The sequence below is a fragment of the Haliotis cracherodii genome, unplaced genomic scaffold (genome assembly GCF_022045235.1).
Source record: "Haliotis cracherodii isolate W230 unplaced genomic scaffold, xgHalCrac1.p SCAF_3, whole genome shotgun sequence".
Classification (NCBI taxonomy): domain Eukaryota; kingdom Metazoa; phylum Mollusca; class Gastropoda; order Lepetellida; family Haliotidae; genus Haliotis; species Haliotis cracherodii.
In genome coordinates this window covers 54,990,466-55,011,210 of record NW_027266286.1, presented here as the reverse complement: position 1 = coordinate 55,011,210, position 20,745 = coordinate 54,990,466, and the positions used below count along the sequence as shown (strand labels likewise).

The window sequence follows — 20,745 nt, the reverse complement described above, 5'->3', positions numbered from 1 at the left end:
AGATTTAATCCCGTGCAATCTGAAACGGTATGGAAGGCAACTATTGTAACTTGACATACAAACCCAGGTAGAATGTTTCAGCATAACGGAATATGTAGAGACCTATATTGTATTTTATGAACATTTTTTGTGTGTGTTTTTTATCAAAATATTTGAAGAAATATTGAAAAAAAGATTTCGTATTGCTATTATCTGGCCATTTGAGTTCTAATAAAAAATGTGTGGCCATTTTTCTAACGAGTTTTCCTCAAAGGTCAACACGTAGATTTAAAATATAATTCAAATATTTCTATCGGATTTATAGGAAATACTCACCTTCTTGAAATTTGATGTGACAGAGATAAATTGTATTATGGCACATCATAAGTTTCTCCAATAAATTTTGAAGTTTGACCTTCCTTAAATGTGCTTACATGAATCTTAATATTAATATTCAAAAAGGTTCCGATAAACGTGATCCATGAGGGTACTGCACTGAATGCAACCCACAGCAAGGAATAAGGGCGATGAGCGCCATGTAAACAACATTTCAATATATTGCAAAACATTTGTTTGTGCAAAGAAACAACTAATAACGTCCGTATTCACATGCAATCAAGAGTGTCAGAGATTAATTATTATCATTCCTTTCTCAGTAAATTCTCCTCATGCTTCCTTGGTATCCTGTGTCATGTGGCTGGTATATTGCGCAAAACTCACTCACTCGCTCACTGTTCCCTCGGATGTTACAAAATGGAAATCCTAAGTGGTTTACCTTTAGATAAAACAAACTACTCTTAAAACAAACGTGGTCCCAACACGTTCTTTCCACCCGTTCTTTTAATGTGCACGACAATAAACGCTTCAGGATCCCAAAGTGACGTCATTAAATATTAATCATAAATGGCATAATATGCTAGTCGTCCATTTTGGTGATAATGTCCAAACACTTTTTTTGTTACCCAAACATATGAGAATTTGTTTCAAAGGTGTAATCAATTTCACTCTAAGGCAGGTACATCCTGCCCCTTCTCATGTATATCTATGACACCGTCATTAATCATATACTACCCTCAGCGTCATGTAGTCTCTGAAACCCGACCCTCCCCATGTCTGTCCGCTCCCCCATCAAGACGTGCACATCGTCGATGCTCCTACCCACGGGATTAGGTGTCGCCCAAACACAGTAACCCCACCCCCTCCACTTTGTAATATATGTCATACCTCCTTCATCATATCTGAAATTGATCACCAGAAACAGACAGCTGGGATGTACAGGCTGAAGGTAGACTTAGCGCCAGTGCTGTGGTCTTGTCACTCTGACGGCTTCATCTCAATAGCCTGATATGGACATTGATGTGTATGAAATGTACATGCAATGTGCAAGTTATGACATCGTGTTCTTATTGTAGATGAATCTGTGACTTTTATAACGGGTGAAATGAACATGTCTTGAATGAAATATACAAGCTTTTGTTGGTTGAATATCACTATGTATGCAGGTAGCAACCTTGACACAGGGCTAGTGTGTGATATGAACATTGATGTATGTGTAATATACACACGGGAGGTGGTAGCAGATGTTCTAGATAACAACTATGATGAACGACGATAGTGTGATATTGGCATAAATATAGAGACAATGGTCATGCTATAAATACATAAAAACACTAGTTTAAGCGGAGGTTGCCAGTATGTAGGTAAATATTTATACTTGCTTGGAATAGAAACATTAATTCTGATACATAAATGTATGTAATTCTGTGTCGTTAGTAAACACACATAAAATAGACATTGACATACTTGCAATGGACAATCACGCACCTGTAGAAACAATGTGTTTGTGTGACGGAGTACAGGAAGTACATAGAGGAACACTCAAAGTTAAAAGGACATTTGGTGTTTTGTTTGTGTGTTGTTTAACGCTGCACTCAGCAATATTCCAGCTATATGACGGCGCATTTGGTGTAACCCTGACCTCACTTAAATTAGAGTTTAAATAGCATGACATGATTCATATCACTGCAATAAAAACAAATCATTCCAGGAAATTATATGTAGATGATGGACTAATTCAATTTCAAATCTCTTTAAACAGTAATCTAATACGCTGATGCCAGTATGCGAATATGTTGATAAACACATTATTAGCGCTGAAACATTCAAATTTATGCGCTTATGTATGTATGTATCATAGACCATTACTGAATAAAACCGCTTTTACAATGATTATGTTCAATGATTATGTGACAAAAAGAACAAAGACAGTTAGTGTGTGTTTAATGCCAATTTTAACAGTATTCCAGTTATATCACGGCGTGTCAGCTTAATGTGGGAGGAAAGCCTGAAGTGATGCAGGTCTCAGACGTTTACCACTTCGGTGAAACACACGAGCACGGGCATGGTGCTGACAAACCTGGAAATATAATCAGGACGAAACTGAATTCGAATCCAAATTGTAGCGCCTGAGACGACGTGACCACCGCATCCCTAGGGAAACAGATATAACAGCAGACATCTAATTGATACAAAATGCCATATTTACCCTAAAGGTGGCCATCCTCGATTTTACAGGGTATAATATATCAATTCTATTAGCATTGATACCCTAAACCCATTGGCAACCATACACAACACGTCTAATCAGATGTCACTCCTGAAGAAGAATAATTATGTGCAGAGCACGCGCGATGGAGATGGTTTACATCATTTCTCATCGAAGCTGTGTTAGCCAGTGGCTCCATTGTATTTTTCATAATTGTATGGAAATACAATACAAGAGACCTGTGACAGCAGCGGAATGATTTTCTTTGTTTTTTTGTTGTTTAACGCCGCACTCAGAAATGTTCCAGCGCTATATGACGGCGGTCTGTAAAATAATCGAGTCTCGACTAGACAATACAGTGATTGCATCATGATCATCGATCCACGCAATTGGGATACGATGACATCAACTAAGTCAGCGAGCCTGACCACCCGATCCTGGTAGTCGCCTCTTACGACAAGCATAGTCGCCTTTTACGGCAAGCATGGATTGATGAAGACCTCTTCTATCCCGGATCTTCACGGGTGGAAGCGGAATGAGTGGGGTCTAAATGATGCCAAAGAAAGAAGGGTGTATATGAACGATCAGTTTGTGAAGATCCGTACACCGTACTGATGACATACTCTTATGTTATAAGTATCATAATGAAATATAAAATATCAGTTTCAATATGTTTTATAACCATTGATTTATCCTATTGCTCGGCAGTGGACAGATATTGATTTATGTAACGTCAGCGCGAACGTATGAAAGGAAAATATAGATGAGAAAATGATATCAATGATCACTAAAACTCAGTGATGACACCAGGTGTTCACGGTAAAGGTGATCTGCGGGTCAAATTACAAAAAGTGGAAAATAGAACATGACGATAGGTGACGCCACTAGAAATAGAATGCCGTCAGAATGGTCATAAATGTCAGTCGACTTCTGATGGGACAATTAGCAATCAGATTGTAGCTGGATTTTATGACGAGAAGTGACAACAGAACAACAAATATCCCCGTACGGATTGCGGTTCAGAGCAGGTCGCCAATAACCTCTGCGTATCGTAAGATGCGACTTGATCTGGTAATCAACCCTTTGGTGTGTTTCGTCGTACCCTGACGGCGTGGAGCAATGCTCATAATATCAGTCACTGGATTGTCTTGTTCAGACTGGAATATTTACAGGCTGCATTCATTTGGCAGTTATATTGCCACGTGTAATAACAAACAAACAAACAAACGTTAAACATTCATATTGAAATACAGATGGAAATGTTCTCAGCTGTTGTGCGATATATTCTAGGTGTGTATCATGCTGACTTTGTTTGTGACTGTGTTTGACCCTAGTTAGAACGTTTAACACACTGCTTCCTAATTTCGTTCATGAAGTTTCTATTAAAATATCACATAACAGTAGGCAGACGTAATTCATCATGCGAAGACACTGATATTAAACAACCAACACAGCAAGCTGAAATGTATTGAAAATTTTATGTCTGGAAAGTCTCCTTTAATTAATTTCTGTTTAGGCTTTGATATACCACACAATTAAACCTAATTCATGATTGAATTGCAAAATTCCTCAACGAAGTGTTCTTTTCAAGGCATACGTTTCCACGTCATGGGGGCTTAGTAAAAAAAATATAAGCTCGTTCAGAGCTGTCACATTCATTGCATATCCAAATCTTATTATAATCATATGAATTAAACGTGGATAGTCTTGATGTCACGTGTCAGTCTTCGGCCAATCAACGGTTTTGTTCACAACCATAACGAGGCTAAAGGCCACGTGACTCATTTCCGAGTGCCAGCGTTGTCAAATCGGGGACATATTGCCATGTTTGGTTTGTAACTTAAAACCATCTAACTGCCAATCAAGATTCGTCGCTATAGCAACATGTGTAAATAACATAAAAGACTAACATACCTGCGAGAGATGTGACAGACGGAGAGTGTTTTAGTCGGCAGTGACGCTAAGGCTTGACGTAGGGGGGTCGTATTACAAACGCAATGTAAAAAAATGAAAGACAGGGCCTGCTTTTTATTGATTAATTGCGACAGGTGATAGTCGTTGGAACAAGGTTCATTAGACCTAGCTGAGCGTGAAATCGCCAAATGAGGGGTTTGGAGTAGGGAATGGTATCTGTTGCTGGTGGACAATGTCACGACTGGTCACTTCTGGACAGTACACACCGGTCAAATCATCCCCTCTTGACAACAGGTGATTTTGGTATCAGTGGATGGCTTAGTGCTCACACACACCAACAGGAAAAAGATCTTGACAAATGAAAAACAAAGTATTTACATTGGGTTGAAAGAGTGGGCGGTGGCCCGGTTTGTCGAAGGTGATGATTATAATGCACAGCTTCAAACACCTTTGTCACATGTCTCCCGTGTGATTATCAGGGGACATTTCTGAAACATGAGTTCCTTATTTGTCAGTAATAATATACACAGGCAACAAACTGGCTGTTAATGTTCCGTGGAATTGGCATACTTTTTCAAACACGTAAATAATCTAGTAACCGTCGTCTCTTTTCTTCTAGTACTGTCGGTTACTTGACCTGGCATCTGATGTTGTCATATCAATAAACGAATGGCACAACCGATGGCTTGAAGAAATACATAAGATTAGAGTAATAATATGAATTATCTAAGAATTATTTTTGTGAACCTCCAACCAGCACGGGAAACAGTACCCAAAATTAACATGAATCATTGCACAGTTTCATTTGAGCTATGACGGTGTGGATAGGAAAATGTTCTCAAAATATTTTCATTTTTTTTGTCTCTCGTCCTTTTTCCAAATTTTCTCACACACTCTGTAGAAAACGTAACTCGCACCTTCTGCAAAAAACAACTTTTGTAATTTTTGTAAGAAAACGGATAGTATTACTATTCCACTCAGAGTAGCAGACTCATGAATATTTCTGACATATTTCTACCACAGAATTTGTAAAGATTTCTTCTCAGCAAAGCCACTATTTGCAAAATCAGTGTAACTAGTTGAACGTGGTTGTATGATATGTGTATTTAAATGTTAGATGCTGTCTCATAATGATATAACGTTTCAGACTGTTTCCTCCACCGTCTCCTCTTATCGCATGTATCTACGCTCCATTGTACTTGATACAAATATAAAACTAAAAGAAAACTGCGGAGTCATGTTTTAATGCTCCAGATTTGCAGCAAGGATTTAATCACTTCTTTAGTCAGTGTCCGTACACATATCCCATGTCATCGTACATTTGTGCACACGGACACTCTCCTCAATCATCATCTTACCTCGACGCTGAAGCGATAACAAATATCATTAGGCACTTCAAACTCTGTAACTTAAAACTTTCATTTTTTTAATCATGCCATTCCTAGTTACGTTGTAAGTTAACCTGACTGTAATCATTTAAAACCCTTCACCGCACATATCATATACCCAGTATACTATTCACAGATTTATAAATGGCACTTTATTTTCCGTCGTGTCAATGTCTAGGCGGACATATCAAATGCATCAGAAACTGTAAATGTGCTCAAGACACAGCGACTGTTACTATGGGAAAATTGGTCTAAAACTATTAACAAATTTTCCGAATTTTGGCGTGTCGTTTTAAACCATGAATGTGTTTTAGGTTTTCTGTTGTGATGTAAATTTTGAAAAAAGATTAAAAATTGGGATAATGTTACGCAGTTGCATAGCATGTTGGGACGCGGTTTCATTGTTGAAGATTGCGAAGATGAATTACCTGGAAAAGCACCGATGATGTTTATACGTTGTGTGTGAAAAGCTGGCAGGCAACTGGCGTCGTTTACAGGGGTTAACAAAATACATCAAACGACACGATTCAGATGATGATTGTTATGATACATTATCACCTTTTGCGTACCGAGCACAGGGAGGTTTAAAGAGGTCTACAGGTATCATATGGCCACTTAACGTGAAACGACTATAAACACATGTAAATATGCTTGGCAATAATTACAGAATAGGTATGAGATAGTAATGTGGTATACATGTATAGTAGACTACCCCATGTTTAGCAGTGTCAGTATATAATTTGGTTATGATGGACATATATTAACAGTAATATGATGTTTTATATGGAGTGCGCATTGAAAAAATATAGGGTATATCGAAGGAGTGATCAGAGCCGATTATATAATCTAGGGGATGCTTTGTTCAAGAAAAAGCTTGGAAAATATATGTTTCAGGTTGTCTTGAAAAGATAGGCGTTTTTCGGTGCTCAAAACATTGCCCGGATCCTTTTTTTCAGGGAAAATTATGTCTTGAAGTAGGGACTTAAAATACGGTCGGCAAAAATCACAAAATCACGCCCCAACCTGGTCGATAAAACATGGCCTGTCCGTTGCACTGTGGTTGTTAGGGTCAATGGACAATGGACAAACCACGTTCTCTGTTATATACAGTATACATGGTGTGTACACCATGCAGTTTGAACAACGCACTGTCTAATACATGTACATGATGAAAGCCTAATTGTGGCACTTTTATTTCAATAATATTTTCGCTTTTGTAGACAGGTCTCACATGTGTGGGAAGGTTGTATTGACAGATATTTATATTTCATGTACATAGATGTTACAGTCATCGAGGTACAGTTGGGGCGCCGCGAGAATCATCCTCAGTACCCGCCTACCACTGCCCTCAGTACCCCCTACCCTCAGTACCCACCTGCCCTCAGTACCCCCCTAGCCTCAGTACCCCCCTAGCCTCAGTATCCTCATAGCCTCAGTACCCTCATAGCCTCAGTACCCTCCTACCCTCAGTACCCCTGCCATCAGTACCCTCCTACCCTCAGTACCCGCCTGCCCTCAGTACGCCTGCCCTCAGTACCCACCTGCCCTCAGTACCCACCTGCCCTCAGTACCCACCTGCCCTCAGTACCCACCTGCCCTCAGTACCCCCCTAGCCTCAGTACCCCCCTAGCCTCAGTATCCTCATAGCCTCAGTACCCTCATAGCCTCAGTACCCTCCTACCCTCAGTACCCCTGCCATCAGTACCCTCCTACCCTCAGTACCCACCTGCCCTCAGTACCCACCTGCCCTCAGTACCCACCTGCCCTCAGTACCCACCTGCCCTCAGTACCCACCTGCCCTCAGTACCCCCCTAGCCTCAGTATCCTCATAGCCTCAGTACCCTCATAGCCTCAGTACCCTCCTACCCTCAGTACCCCTGCCATCAGTACCCTCCTACCCTCAGTACCCCCCTACCCTCAGTACCCCCTACCCTCAGTACCCACCTGCCCTCAGTACGCCTGCCCTCAGTACCCACCTGCCCTCAGTACCCGCCTGCCCTCAGTACCCCCTACCCTCAGTACCCTCCTACCCTCAGTACCCGCCTGCCCTCAGTACGCCTGCCCTCAGTACCCACCTGCCCTCAGTACCCTCCTACCCTCAGTACCCCCTACCCTCAGTACCCACCTGCCCTCAGTACCCCCCCTAGCCTCAGTATCCTCATAGCCTCAGTACCCTCATAGCCTCAGTACCCTCCTACCCTCAGTACCCCTGCCATCAGTACCCTCCTACCCTCAGTACCCGCCTGCCCTCAGTACGCCTGCCCTCAGTACCTCTACTACCCTCAGTACCCTCTGCCATCAGTACCCCTGCCATCAGTACCCTCCTACCCTCAGTACCCGCCTGCCCTCAGTACGCCTGCCCTCAGTACCCTCTTACTCTCAGTACCCACCTGCCATCAGTACCCTCCTACCCACCTGCCCTCAATACCCTACTACCCTCAGTACCCTTGCCATCAGTACCCTACTACCCTCAGTACCCGCCTGCTCTCACTGGTACGCCTGCCCTCAGTACCCTCCTACCCTCAGTACCCTCCTACCCTCAGTACCCGCTTGCCCTCAGTACCTCCTACCCTCAGTACCCCTGCCCTCAGTACCCTCCTACCCTCAGTACCCGCTTGCCCTCAGTACCTCCTACCCTCAGTACCCCTGCCCTCAGTACCCTCCTACCCTCAGTCCCCCTGCCATCAGTACCCACCCACCCTCAGTACCCGCCTGCCCTCAGTACCCCCTGCCATCAGTACCCCCCTACCCTCAGTACCCGCCTGCCCTTAGTATCGCCTCTCAGTACCCTACTACCCTTAGTACCCCCTGCCCCCACTACCCTCCTACCCTCAGTACCCCCTGTCCTCAGTACCGCCTGCCCTCAGTACCCTCCTACCGTCAGTATCCGCCTGCCCTCAGTACCGCCTGCCCTCAGTACCCGCCTACCCTCAGTACCCCTGCCCTCAGTACCCCCCTGCCCTCAGTATCCCCTGCTCTCAGTACCCTCCTACCCTTAGTACCCCCTGCCCTCAGTACCTGCCTGCCCTCAGTCACCGCCTACCCTCAGTACCAGTACCAGTGATACCCTCATCCCCTGTAATCCTGGGTTCCGGTCTGGTGATTGTATCACTGGTACACCCTTCCCGGATACTAGCGTTAAACTGTCATCAGAAATTAAGAAGATTGTGATGTTTTTTATTTAATGAAACCGTCAAATACGATGCTATCGTGTGTTGATTTTAAATGGCTGGGGTATCTTGACATGAAATCTTTACCTGTCTGAGGAGATCTGGAGACGCCGACCAAGATATCTCGGCTGTTTTGTGAATGTCGTTACATTACTTCCAGCCTTGCTGTCTGGTGGAGGGGTTTATATTAATGACGGTCCAGGACATCAAGGTTATAGAACGAGCAGGTGGGATGGGGGCAGAAACATAGGCAGGAATCGGACACGAAGGAGGATCATAGGCAACTAGACGGGGACAGACAGGGGCGTGGTCAGTTGGTCAGGCACACATGTCGACAGGGACACATCTTCCCGAGGCAAGGGAGTTAAGTGACTACAAAAGCCCAGTTTCCAGTTTCCACTAATTTCAGGGTTCCAATTTCACCAGTGGCTGTTACGAGTTGTGTCCCTTCTATGTCCCTCCTATTGACCAATCAGATTCTACCTCTCACATCACATGCATTTGCTTCAAACAAAATGACGGCGACCAGTCAAGACAATCTGATCGATAATCAAGATCTAACTTGGTCTTATAACGAGTCGTAATTCAGAGTGCTTCAGACCATGTGAGCACCTTGATCAAGAAGATGAAAATAGTTTCAAAATATCTGTTGATGCCGAGTTGGCAGTACGCATGCTTTGTAAATCCTGCAATCGACCGACATCTGCACGGCAGTTTACGAACCGAATCTCTGTTTTGATTGGACTCGTTAGTTCAGCCAAAATGTAACTCTATAATTCCATCCCAGTTCGGCCTGGGTGGAAACTCGACATTTACAGTCTCAGGAAGATGACAGACACATGGAGAGGTAGACATGCAGACAGGGAGACAGGGACCTTAGGACAGGCAGACATGCAACCACCATGCAGTCGGACAACTCAGACACGTTATCAGGCACACAGACAGGGACATTGGTGGTCGGTCTAGTGTCTACCAGAAGGGAATCGGATACACAGACACGAAGTCAGACAGGCACAAAATGTACTGAGTTGCGACCTGAAGGGAGTCTTACATGCGCATGTTTACGTAGTCAGACACATAGCCAGACAAGACTTGTCAGACATTGCAGACAGGTGTCATGACAAACACTCAGGCACGTAAGATACGATCAGAAGGAAATAACGTCAGACATGTAGTCAGACACTTTCAAACAAAAAGACGGAGAAGCATACAAATAAACATATGACCAGGCAGTGTAAGACTGGTACACAGTCAGACACATAGTCAGACACATAGTCAGACACACAGTCAGGGTTACAGATTTGTATTGACGGCCAGACAGGCAAACATTCGACCATGAGGTGTTATACAAATACGCAGTCAGACACCCAGACACACTGACCGGCTGCCAGACATACTTAAGAATGAATTTACTATCTCTACTTATGACTATATATGCTTAGATATCAAATATTCCTCTATCGTCTTCAACTCTAAGTGGAGACTTGTTTCTAGTCTATGGCCGACAATACTCCGATGATTCAGGGAGGACAACACGTACTTAGTATGAAACATTCTGAAACATTTTACAAAAAATACGGACTTCAGACAAAAGGCATATAAATATTCACTGTTGTTGACTTCGTGAGTTTGTTTTAACGCCGCTTTGAACAGTGTCAAATCTAGGAACATAATCAGGGCAAATCTGGGGTTTGAACCAATCATCATAGGATCCTGGTGTGCCCATGAGACGCAACTCTGCACATCGAATTATGAGTGAATTTACTATCACTACACATGGCTTTAGTTGCTTAGATACCAAAGCGTCTTGTATCGTCTTTAACTATATATGGAGACTGTTTCCAGTCCCATTCTGATACACTGACAATTGCCACATTCACTTTATCCTGAATAAGAATACAGATCGATGAACATTGAGGTGTACATAACGACAGCAGGTATTGTCCCATGCATGCTTCCGTGCAATAGTAGAACTGGGCCTATCTAGGTCATTGCAATGGTGCCATTATGGTAACTAGGTCAAGGAGGATACACAATGACCTCATTATGGGCAGGCAATGTGATGACGTAACCATGATAGTCGTTGCATTGATAGCCATCATAGGGACACCTACTGGAGGGATAATATTACCTGACTCTCGTAAATGTGCTACCTGTCTCTTTGATGTTCGCCGAACATCATCAAGGCAGGAAATGAACAATTCCCACAGGTAATTCTGCTGTGTACGAGCGTTAGACAAGCCATTGACCTCAATACAGTTCACAGGTCGTAAAGCTACGAATACTCCAAACCCAATCAACGTTCCACGGTCGGTGGGTTTACGAGTATATGACATTCAGAAGCGCCATAATGAGACGTGCAACAAGATTTTAACTCCAGTTATAATGCATGTGCTCCCATTACATGCAACATTGTGTATTATGTATTTTATAATATTTATAACGTCGGGATTTCAGAATACAAGCCACTGTAAGATGGGTTAAATTTCATAGTTTTTTTGTGCCGGGTATGTCACGACAGACGGCGACAAAAGAGATTGAGTTCATAAAGCGAAGGATCATCATACAATCTCCACCTTCTGTATATATCGTGTAGACTCCTTATTGTACAACGTGCTTTATTATACCCCTTGCGTCTGAACAACGCGGTTATAGCCCTCCTGGTTATCTATGATCAGGGCATTAAATTCACGTAACTTTAATACGGAAACTTGAACCGTTGGTATTCGCCTTAAACCTCAGAGGCATCGGCTATTAATCCCGAACAATAGTAAGCATTGGGGTTGTGATCAGGTGCTAATATTCCCAACGACATTAATTGCATAAATGTTGGCCCCAGACTCGGGGTGGGCAAAATATGAGTAAGCTTGTGACATAACTTGTATTATCTCAACACTGTGTAGCGAACATCGTGTGACGTACCCGCTGTTGAACTGTTAACGTTTTTCAGCACATGTTAACCTTGGACAATTCAGTTGAACACAAAGGCTGAATGGAAAACATAAGATTAATTTTGTTTAAGGAATAAAGTTTTAAAGAGGAACATGTTATTTCAGTGTCCTGTAATCAATCTTGCTTAAAAAGTACAAAAGACTTCCTGCCATGCAGGTTGTACATATGGAATAACATTGTAACACCTTGTGCGAATTCTGACTCAGCTCAATAAACAAGCATGTGATTCGTGCAGGTAAGATGCAATGCCACACGAAACAAGCCTTTGTTCTTCTTTTTTCAAATTGCTTTTTTGTAAATGCTTATATTATGTGAAAATGATTTCTTTTGAAATCTGAAATTGTTTGTTAGATCTCTGGCATATGTTATTATCCACTAATGGAATATCAATGATGTAGGTCTTTAGGGTGTTATTTTAATTGTGTGAAAACAGTATGGCGCAGACAATTTTTGGCTCTAAATCTGCACCTAGATATTTAACCTGTTCGTGATCCTCGTCTCACCAGAAATACTCCGTGGGTTCAGGAAGTATAATATTCCGGCAAAACACGTTATTAGTTTGATGCATTCTGAATCATTTTACAGAAATTACGGATTCAAGACAAAAGGCATGTAAATATTCACTGTTGTTGACCTAGCGAGTTTTTAGAACTTGGATATACAGAAGCTTCAAAGATCCGGAACATCAGTTCGTTACATTCGAAGTTTAACAAAACTTTCATAACTATTCATGTTGATCATTAATTTAACTGTAGTTCACACGTCGCAATAACACGGTAGAAAGATCTTTGATTGGTGGCTCTGACGCTGTTAAATCCATTTAAAAAGCTATAGCTGTTGTATTTGGGTCATTCAGGATGCTATCTGTTCGTAAATGGTACCTGGTATATTGAGTAATAATTCATGATCACGAAAAGACCATTTTGTCGATTAAATATAAGTTGTAAACATACACATAAAAACGTCATCTATGTATAATGAGCTCTGCAGTTAATACTTTTTTTCAGACGTTAGACAAAGAAAATCGTGGACTTAGGCGACATCCTTGTCTGACCCCTTTCTCCGCTAGACTATTAGCCACCATCCTCCACTGACATGCTACATTAACTGATATGCTTGGCCTGTTGCGAAAGGACAGGCTTATTGGATGCACGTGTTTATGATAATTTCTGTGGATTATCATCAACATTAAGCATTCAGTTTTACTCAACTAACAAAGGACTTTCTTTGATGAATACATCAGCTTAGATAGTCAATAGCAACAAAAGTATCGCAAAGACCAGCGATGACTACTTTGTTCGCTAAATACGCGTGTGTTTCACTTTCAAATGAATGTATGAAAGAGGTTAATGTAATTGGTTGTTTATGAAGAAAGTTATTTTAATAACAAGAAACAAACATCACTTTGTATTACATGAACTCTCCCCGTAGCTATAAAGGATTCAGCTCGACTGGTTTTAATCAAATGTACAAAATAACATATGCAGCTTTTATATTTTGAAAATATGTTTGAATTATATAAATTCTCAAGCTGTTGTAGAGGTCATCAACATACTCACTCAAGCTTTGCATCAGTCATACATTCTGAATTACCTACGCAAATAGTGTGCGTTCCATATATTGGTCACATGATCTGACAGCTGTCGGGAAGCTGTTTATTCGGCTCCTTCAATATCGAACTTTGAGTGCGTTGTTGTAAAACGCACTCAATAACCCCATCTGAAATGGGAATACTATGTCATTACATTTTTGACGATGGCAATGTATGATTGACTGCTGCACTGGTCCTCACAGCGGTTCAAGTGGCATTATACGCTCCGTATTACTAACTCTAAAGATGTTTTAAGAATTTAGGAATCAAGTTGCCACCGCTTGTCAGTAATGAAAGTGGCGATGATTTAAATGATTTGTATCATCTCTGACCGACCAAACACACAGCTGATTGGTGTGTTGTAAGTTATACGAATGTCGTACTTCCGTGTTGATGTGTTGTGTAGGTAGGAATCGCGTTGTGTCGTCAGCTTGAATCACTTCTAATTGGTTGTATATAAGATGTCCAGTATATAGTTATATGTATAGAATGAGGTCGGTATATTATTTGTCAGACATTGTCTGTTGTCTGCATATGTTGTCTGCATGTGTAGTCGGTGTCTGGAGATGTAGTTAGCATGTGTATTCGATGTCTGCATATGTAGTCAGCGTGTGTAATCAATGTCTGCAGATGTAGTATGCATGTGTATTCGATGTCTACATATGTTCTCAGCATGTGTATTCGATGTCTACATATGTTCTCAGCATGTGTATTCGATGTCTGTATATGGTGTAAGCATGTGTATTCGATGTCTGCAGATGTAGTCTGCATGTGTATTCAATGTCTGAATGTGTAGTCTGCATGGGTTTTCGATGTCTGCATATGTAGTCAGCATGTAAAAATTATATGTTGTCTGTACTTGACACATCTGCCGCTAGCTGTCTGAATGTGCTGTCGTAACGTGTCTTCGACTGTCCCGACTAGAATACAGCCGCTATGTCTGTAAAATATCTGGCAATATCTCACCATATACACCTGGCAGAGAAACTCTGACTGACAATCAATAGGACACTCTCCAGCATATCAACTATACCATTTATCACTCGAGTACTCCGTCATCGCACCTCGTAACCCCGACCATTAAGTGACACTGAAACGTCACCTCTCTCTGCACTTCAGCGTTAGTGCTGAATCGTGTTCACACTGCCACGCGCATATTTCAGCATGGTCGTCGCCAACTCAGTGATTACCCGCATTGAGGGCCGGGCGGGACAGACATGGGTACATTCATATAATCATAGCCTAATTACATATGCTGGTCCATCGCTGTGGTTGACCCTGTCACAAGTGATAACGAATTCTGGGTTGACATGTGAAAGGTTTGTTTGTTATGTATATCTTTTTTTCCAGTGACACTTCCTTCGGAATACGACGTTCTTGGTTATCGCGTTTCAGTTGTGACGTCGAGATACTGGAGAAAAAGAGTTGGTGGCACAATGCAATTATTGCAAAACGTCGTGGGATTGTATTGTCCGCTCGTCACTCCGAAGACCCGGGTGGGATGCCTCACTTCGGTACAATGTGTGAAACGTTGTGGTATTGCTGGAAAGCTGCGTAAAACAAGTCTCACTCACTACTGAACCTATAACGTGGCAGACGTGTTAGTTTCTGATGGAAGATGTTTTCTAAGAAGCCGGTGACATTTACATTGTAGGAAGATAAAGCTACTCCTATTATTATGACAATATATATATATATATAAGAACCCTTGTCAATGGTCATAAAGACGGGTGTATGCCTGTAAATAACAGTTCGCACACCAAAGGCTGAAACATACAAAGATCGCACTTCACAAACTGAAACATACAAAGATCGCACTCCAAAAGCTGAAACATGCAGAGTCGCACTTCAAAAGCTGAAACATACAAAGATCGCACTCCAAAAGCTGAAACATGCAGAGATCGCACTTCAAAAACTGAAACATTCAAAGATCGCACTCCAAAAGCTGAAACATGCAGAGATCGCACTTCAAAAACTGAAACATAGAATGTTCGCACTTCAAACACTGAAACATGATAAGCTTTGCAGTTTACAACTTCTGAAAGAAGATAACCTGTTCTGGCATCATCCTTATTACCAGCTTGTATATAAACATCTGGGGAAAAACAAAACACCATTTCTTCATTTTCATAGCTTCTGATATTTTGTGTCTTAGAAATATCTACATATGCCACTGAACTTTGATATAGGCTCATGGCAACACCGATCCCTTGTGAAATGCTGGAACACTATACGTTTCTTAGCAAGTACTGGGCCACATTGCATGATGCACAGAGGCAGACGAAGCAGTTGAAAGGGCCGTCCGTCATCAATGAACTATTGCTATGGAGTGTTTGAGTTCAGAAGTCCATACGGATATGAAACCTTCATAGATAACAACCTTACAAACAATAAAACAGTTGTTATCCATAACAGTGTCATGTCTTTATGTTGCCATGGACCCGTTACAACATAAAACGCCAAGGCCAGAGGACATTCAGTGTCGAAACATGTACAAATTCCATTGGTCGTAAATGGCAAAATAGCTGTGAGAATGATATGATAGGATCACTGAAAATCAGTGATGACACCAGGTGTTCGCGAAATGGTACGCATGACTATGTCATAATCATTTTCTGTGTCAATATGAGTTTGTCCCTTTGTGTACAAAACCAATGTGTTTCCTCAGAATATTAATACAGTTTACGTTTTCTTAAAATGGCTATTTCATATTGGAATATATAGCGCACTTTGTTTAACCTTTCATGGGTGTATTAGGAAATGAATATACCGATTATATATGTCTGAACTGACAACTGCTCTCCACAGCATGTCACGCTGTTAACTGATCTGTCAGCTGCTGAGGATACACATCTATCTGATACAGTGCAAGTTCAATTCTCGCGGGTTCCCGTGAAGTGTCCACTCTATCTAGCTGTCGCCACAGCCACTATCCCCAGTAAACACGAGTGTGCGTTACACACGTTTAGTTGAATATGATAACTCGATCTTGTTCTCAAGTGCTTCGAGTGTTGACTCAGATCAGCTCGGCAAACGTCCATATTCATTGAACCTCGGACCTTTTCTCATTCGGCACTAAATCAGATTATCTCGGTCGATTATCGGGTGTTCTCGGAAATACATCCCTCCATATTGTGAGGGATAAAGGGGAAGGCAGGGTCTGAAGGGGCTATTGGGGGATAAACACATACAGTGAAAACATGACATTGAAATCAAATTACATTCAAAGGATTTTCAGTGATATTTGTGAACAGGGCGTTGTGTTTTGGAGTGATATTGGAAAAAGATACTCCTGTGATCTGTGAATCATGCTCTTTGTAGACTCCTGGCTGGTGTCACTTTTGGGATTGTTCGAGTGTGATATAAGGGTTTTTGTTTCAAAAAACTTAAAATTCATGAGGTATTGTTCGTGAAAGCTTGTCACAGGTGAGTGTGAAAGTGAGAGTCGGTTGGGTAAGATCTTTGGACCTTACTATATATCATAAATCCATTGGGTCTTGTTGTTAGTTGGATCAAACAATGTTCCTTGTTGAATACCTGCATAAAGTCACGGCACTTACAGGTGCTAAACAGCTCTTGTTCGCACATTTAAATAAATAATGAGCGGTGCGTGGGTAGAGTTTTACGTTGTTTTTAGCAACGGCCCAGTCATATCATAGGAGAGGGGTGGAGATAGCAGATATAGGCTTCACACATTGTATCTATGCGGGGAATCGACCCCGGGTCTTCTGCGTGAGGGGCCATCGTTTAACAAGGCTACCCCATGACCCCTAAATCTATGATAAGAGAAACGTCATTGAATGAGTGAGTGAATTATGTTTAACGCCGCTTTTAGCATTATTCCAGTCATATCAAGGTGTGTTCGTTTCAGGTGGGAGGTGGGGTGAGGTGAAATTGGGTTTAACGTCGCGTCCAAGATTATTGCACTTATATAGCGACGGGCATGCACGTATATGTGTGTGTGTGCGTGTGGCTGCTTGTACTAGTCCGGACTGATGCCGATTTATAGTGCTAGCTCACTGAGATACCATGCCGCAGTTTAACATGATCGGGAATACCCGTCTCAGACACAGTATACTGACTCCGAACCGACCAGTCCTTGTTTTAGCCCCTTAATGCCGAGTGCCAGACAGGGTAACAACAAGTTTCATGTGGGATGAAGGTCCGAAGTGATGATGGTTTTCGACTCTGACCACTACAGTGAAGGGACGGAGTGTTCAAAGCGTGAATGTGTGAAGCCCATTTTTTGGTGTCCCCCGCCGTGATATTGCTAGAATATTGTTAAAAGCGGTGTAAAACCATACTCATTCATTCACTGCAGTGAAACCCACGAAGATGCAGTTCCAGGACGAGTGTTTTTAAAATAACAAACAAATTGATGTTCCTTAGTGGTCTGTTATGAATAGGCGTAGGTTTTAAGAACCGTGAGCAACACAAATTGAAGTACAAATTTTCGTGGCAAGGTGAGGTGAGGTGAAACTGGGTTTAACGTCGCGTCCAAGATTATTGCACTTATATAGCGACGTGCATGCACGTATATGTGTGGGTGTGTGGCTGCTTGTACTAGTCCGGACTGATGCCGATTTATAGTGCTAGCTCACTGAGATGCCATGCCGCAGTTTAACATGAATACCCCCACTCAGACACAGTATACTGACTCCGAGCCGACCAGTCCTTGTTTTATTCCCTCATGCCGAGCGCCACACAGGGTAACAACAAGTACCATCTTGTACCGTCTTTTGGTATGACGCGGCTGGAGATCGAACCCCGGACCTTCCGCTCTCCGGGCGGATGCTCCAGTGATCAAAGGGAGGCGTTCATTGCAATGGTGGTCCACCGTGCTGTATACAGCGCACAGGTCACAAAGAACACTGAATCAAATGAGACAGTTTGTGTCATGTAGACAATGTCTTTGTTCGAAAGATGAATCTGTTCACCCAGCAATGAATGGGTACCCGGTAGGATGAGATGGTCATTAATGTGACTGTAAACCTTCTAGCTCACTGTTAACCCCACGTACAGTTTGAATTGTATACTCCCCAGGGAGCAGAGAATGAAAATTGAGTGAACACTGATCCACTGGCCAGCGTGATAATGGTTTCGCGCTTTGATTATTTTGAGTATTGAGTTTGGCGTTATATAAGAATCCTTATCGTAACATGTATACCCATTTATGGCAAATACACACACAAACGTAATATACAACCACACTTCGGTGAAAACGAAAGTTGGTTGAGGAGGAGGATTTTGTGTTTTACGTCACACTTGAGTACAATGGAGGGCACGGCGAGCCATGTCGTCTAGGACGTCTTAATTCGCAGAGTTGCGTCCCTTAGAAGAGCCGGAAATTGTGCCGCCATGATTATGATTATTTGTTTGCTAGCATCACAACCGTGCCCATCGGTTTCGCCATTAAGTAAACGTGAACCAGATCTGCATCACATCAGGCTTTCCTCCCACGCCAAGCTGACACGCCGTGATGTAACTGAAATCCCATTAAAAGGCGTTAACCTAAACTCTTATGATAACGTGAATGCTTCTCAGAAATTTAAGAATGTGACAATATTAATGATGTAACCGACGCCCATGTGGTGTTTCGTCACAGGTAGAACTACTTTAAAACGAAATGTTACTTTCAAATTTAATAAGTAGCCTCATTCGAGTGAGTTGTCTTCAAAACTATTTCAGAATCACTGTAGGCCACCCTACCTCCTACAGGCCGTCTCACCGCTATACGTGCAACAGACATCCGCACCCTGATTAAGTGCGCAATTTGTCTATTTCCCCCGCGATGTCAGCAAGGTCCCCCTCAAGCTTATAACGCAGAGCGTGCAGTGTCGGGGGAGACATAGGCGATTGGGACTATTTTATCACACCCAAGGATTAGTGCGCAACTGTTAGTGTTTGTCGGTCTCTGGGGGTTGGCGTAAGAATCGTTAATTTGTATCCGATTACCCTTTCGCTATCATTCGCCCCTTTCCGTAAATTACAAGGTCATTCGTCTCGTCCCGGAACGGTACGAATGTCGATCAATGTGTCTCGAAATATTTAAAAGTTTTTTATATGCTGATGAGTGGGCAGATGTGTCAATATGAGTTTCAAAAGAATGTTTACTTTCACTGCAATTTGATTTTATATGAGCTTATACTCGTGTTTACTTTCACCATAAATGAGTCTGCAATTTTACGACAATGAACACCTCCCTTTTCTTTCCTTCTCGCTGACGTTGAACATTTGTCGCAGTTCACAGTACTGAAACCGACGCCCTTTCGCAGCAGCACAATGACGACGATTAATGTAAACACAATCAAAAATCTTTTTAAGTCTCGGCCGAGATTACAGTTACGTCTATTGTCAAACAACTGTCCCCTGTATCGAGTCTTTGTCGAGTCCATTCATCCCATGCTGCCGGAGACACGATCCGTCTGTGGTTATCCTTGAAGGAGGAATGTCTTCGATATAAAGTTGCCGTTTTATTATTGAATGCCCTGTTTACAAACACAATGCACAGAGACGAATAAACATAATGATATGATGGAATTTGTGAAGGGGTTCGTGGCAAGGGGGTCATGGGGTTTGTTTAATGGTTTTTTTCGATAAAGTTATCGTTTCTTTTCAGTGAGGGAAAATATGATTGCGTCTGCTGATACTTAACCAATATTTAGATTATGTATAGAAGAGAAACGTCGTGGTCATTGATCTGTCATTGTGACAATAACTTATTGATTTATTTCACGGCTGCCTGTAAAAATGTAATTGGGTCGCATATAGCTGTGGTATTAGTAATGATCTACGAGTATGATGCTACACCAAAGCAGCCAGGCAGTAATTACTGTTGTCATTGTCAGTCCATGTCAGGCAGTTAATGAATATACTAGTATTTGGTGAGTGAGTGAACGTTGTTTTGTCTCAGCCAGCAATATTCCAGCTATATCACTACGACAAGTATCACCTGTATATAACCGAGTTGCCAGGCAGCCTAGCGGTTGACAGCATGAACAACGGTTACGCCGCTGCCAGACACCCCGCAAGACATCCCAGCGTTATTTCCCCTCACAGTAATCGACTTTAGCGGCTGCTGTGGTGTCAATTACATCTAATGTGACTTCCGAAAGTTTGCGTAGCGTTTGGTTTAGTCACCCATCCCGTTCCCTTCTTCAATTGCGAAATGGGCAGAAGCATGTGTATCGGCGACATAATCAACGT

General features: G+C 42.2%; 1 protein-coding gene across 1 annotated transcript; it reads left to right on the top strand.

Annotated features, from left to right (window-relative positions):
* The first annotated feature begins 4,670 nt into the window (after positions 1-4,670).
* LOC139475536 (uncharacterized) lies at positions 4,671-8,890 on the top strand. The gene is made up of 4 exons (XM_071258725.1): positions 4,671-4,732; positions 7,297-7,427; positions 7,699-7,878; positions 8,031-8,890. Exons 1-4 carry the CDS (start codon positions 4,671-4,673, stop codon positions 8,888-8,890), a joined length of 1,233 nt encoding a protein of 410 aa, XP_071114826.1.
* The last annotated feature ends 11,855 nt before the right edge of the window (positions 8,891-20,745 follow it).

What these genes read in the sequence shown, in the direction of transcription:
- LOC139475536 (XM_071258725.1), top strand. Translation starts at nt 4,671, where the DNA reads ATGTCACGACTGGTCACTTCTGGACAGTACACACCGGTCAAATCATCC. An exon ending in TCAGTACCCACCTGCCCTCA is followed by an intron (nt 7,428 to 7,698) that starts GTACCCCCCTAG and finishes TCCTACCCTCAG; the next exon opens with TACCCCTGCCATCAGTACCC. An exon ending in TCAGTACCCGCCTGCCCTCA is followed by an intron (nt 7,879 to 8,030) that starts GTACGCCTGCCC and finishes TCCTACCCTCAG; the next exon opens with TACCCCTGCCATCAGTACCC.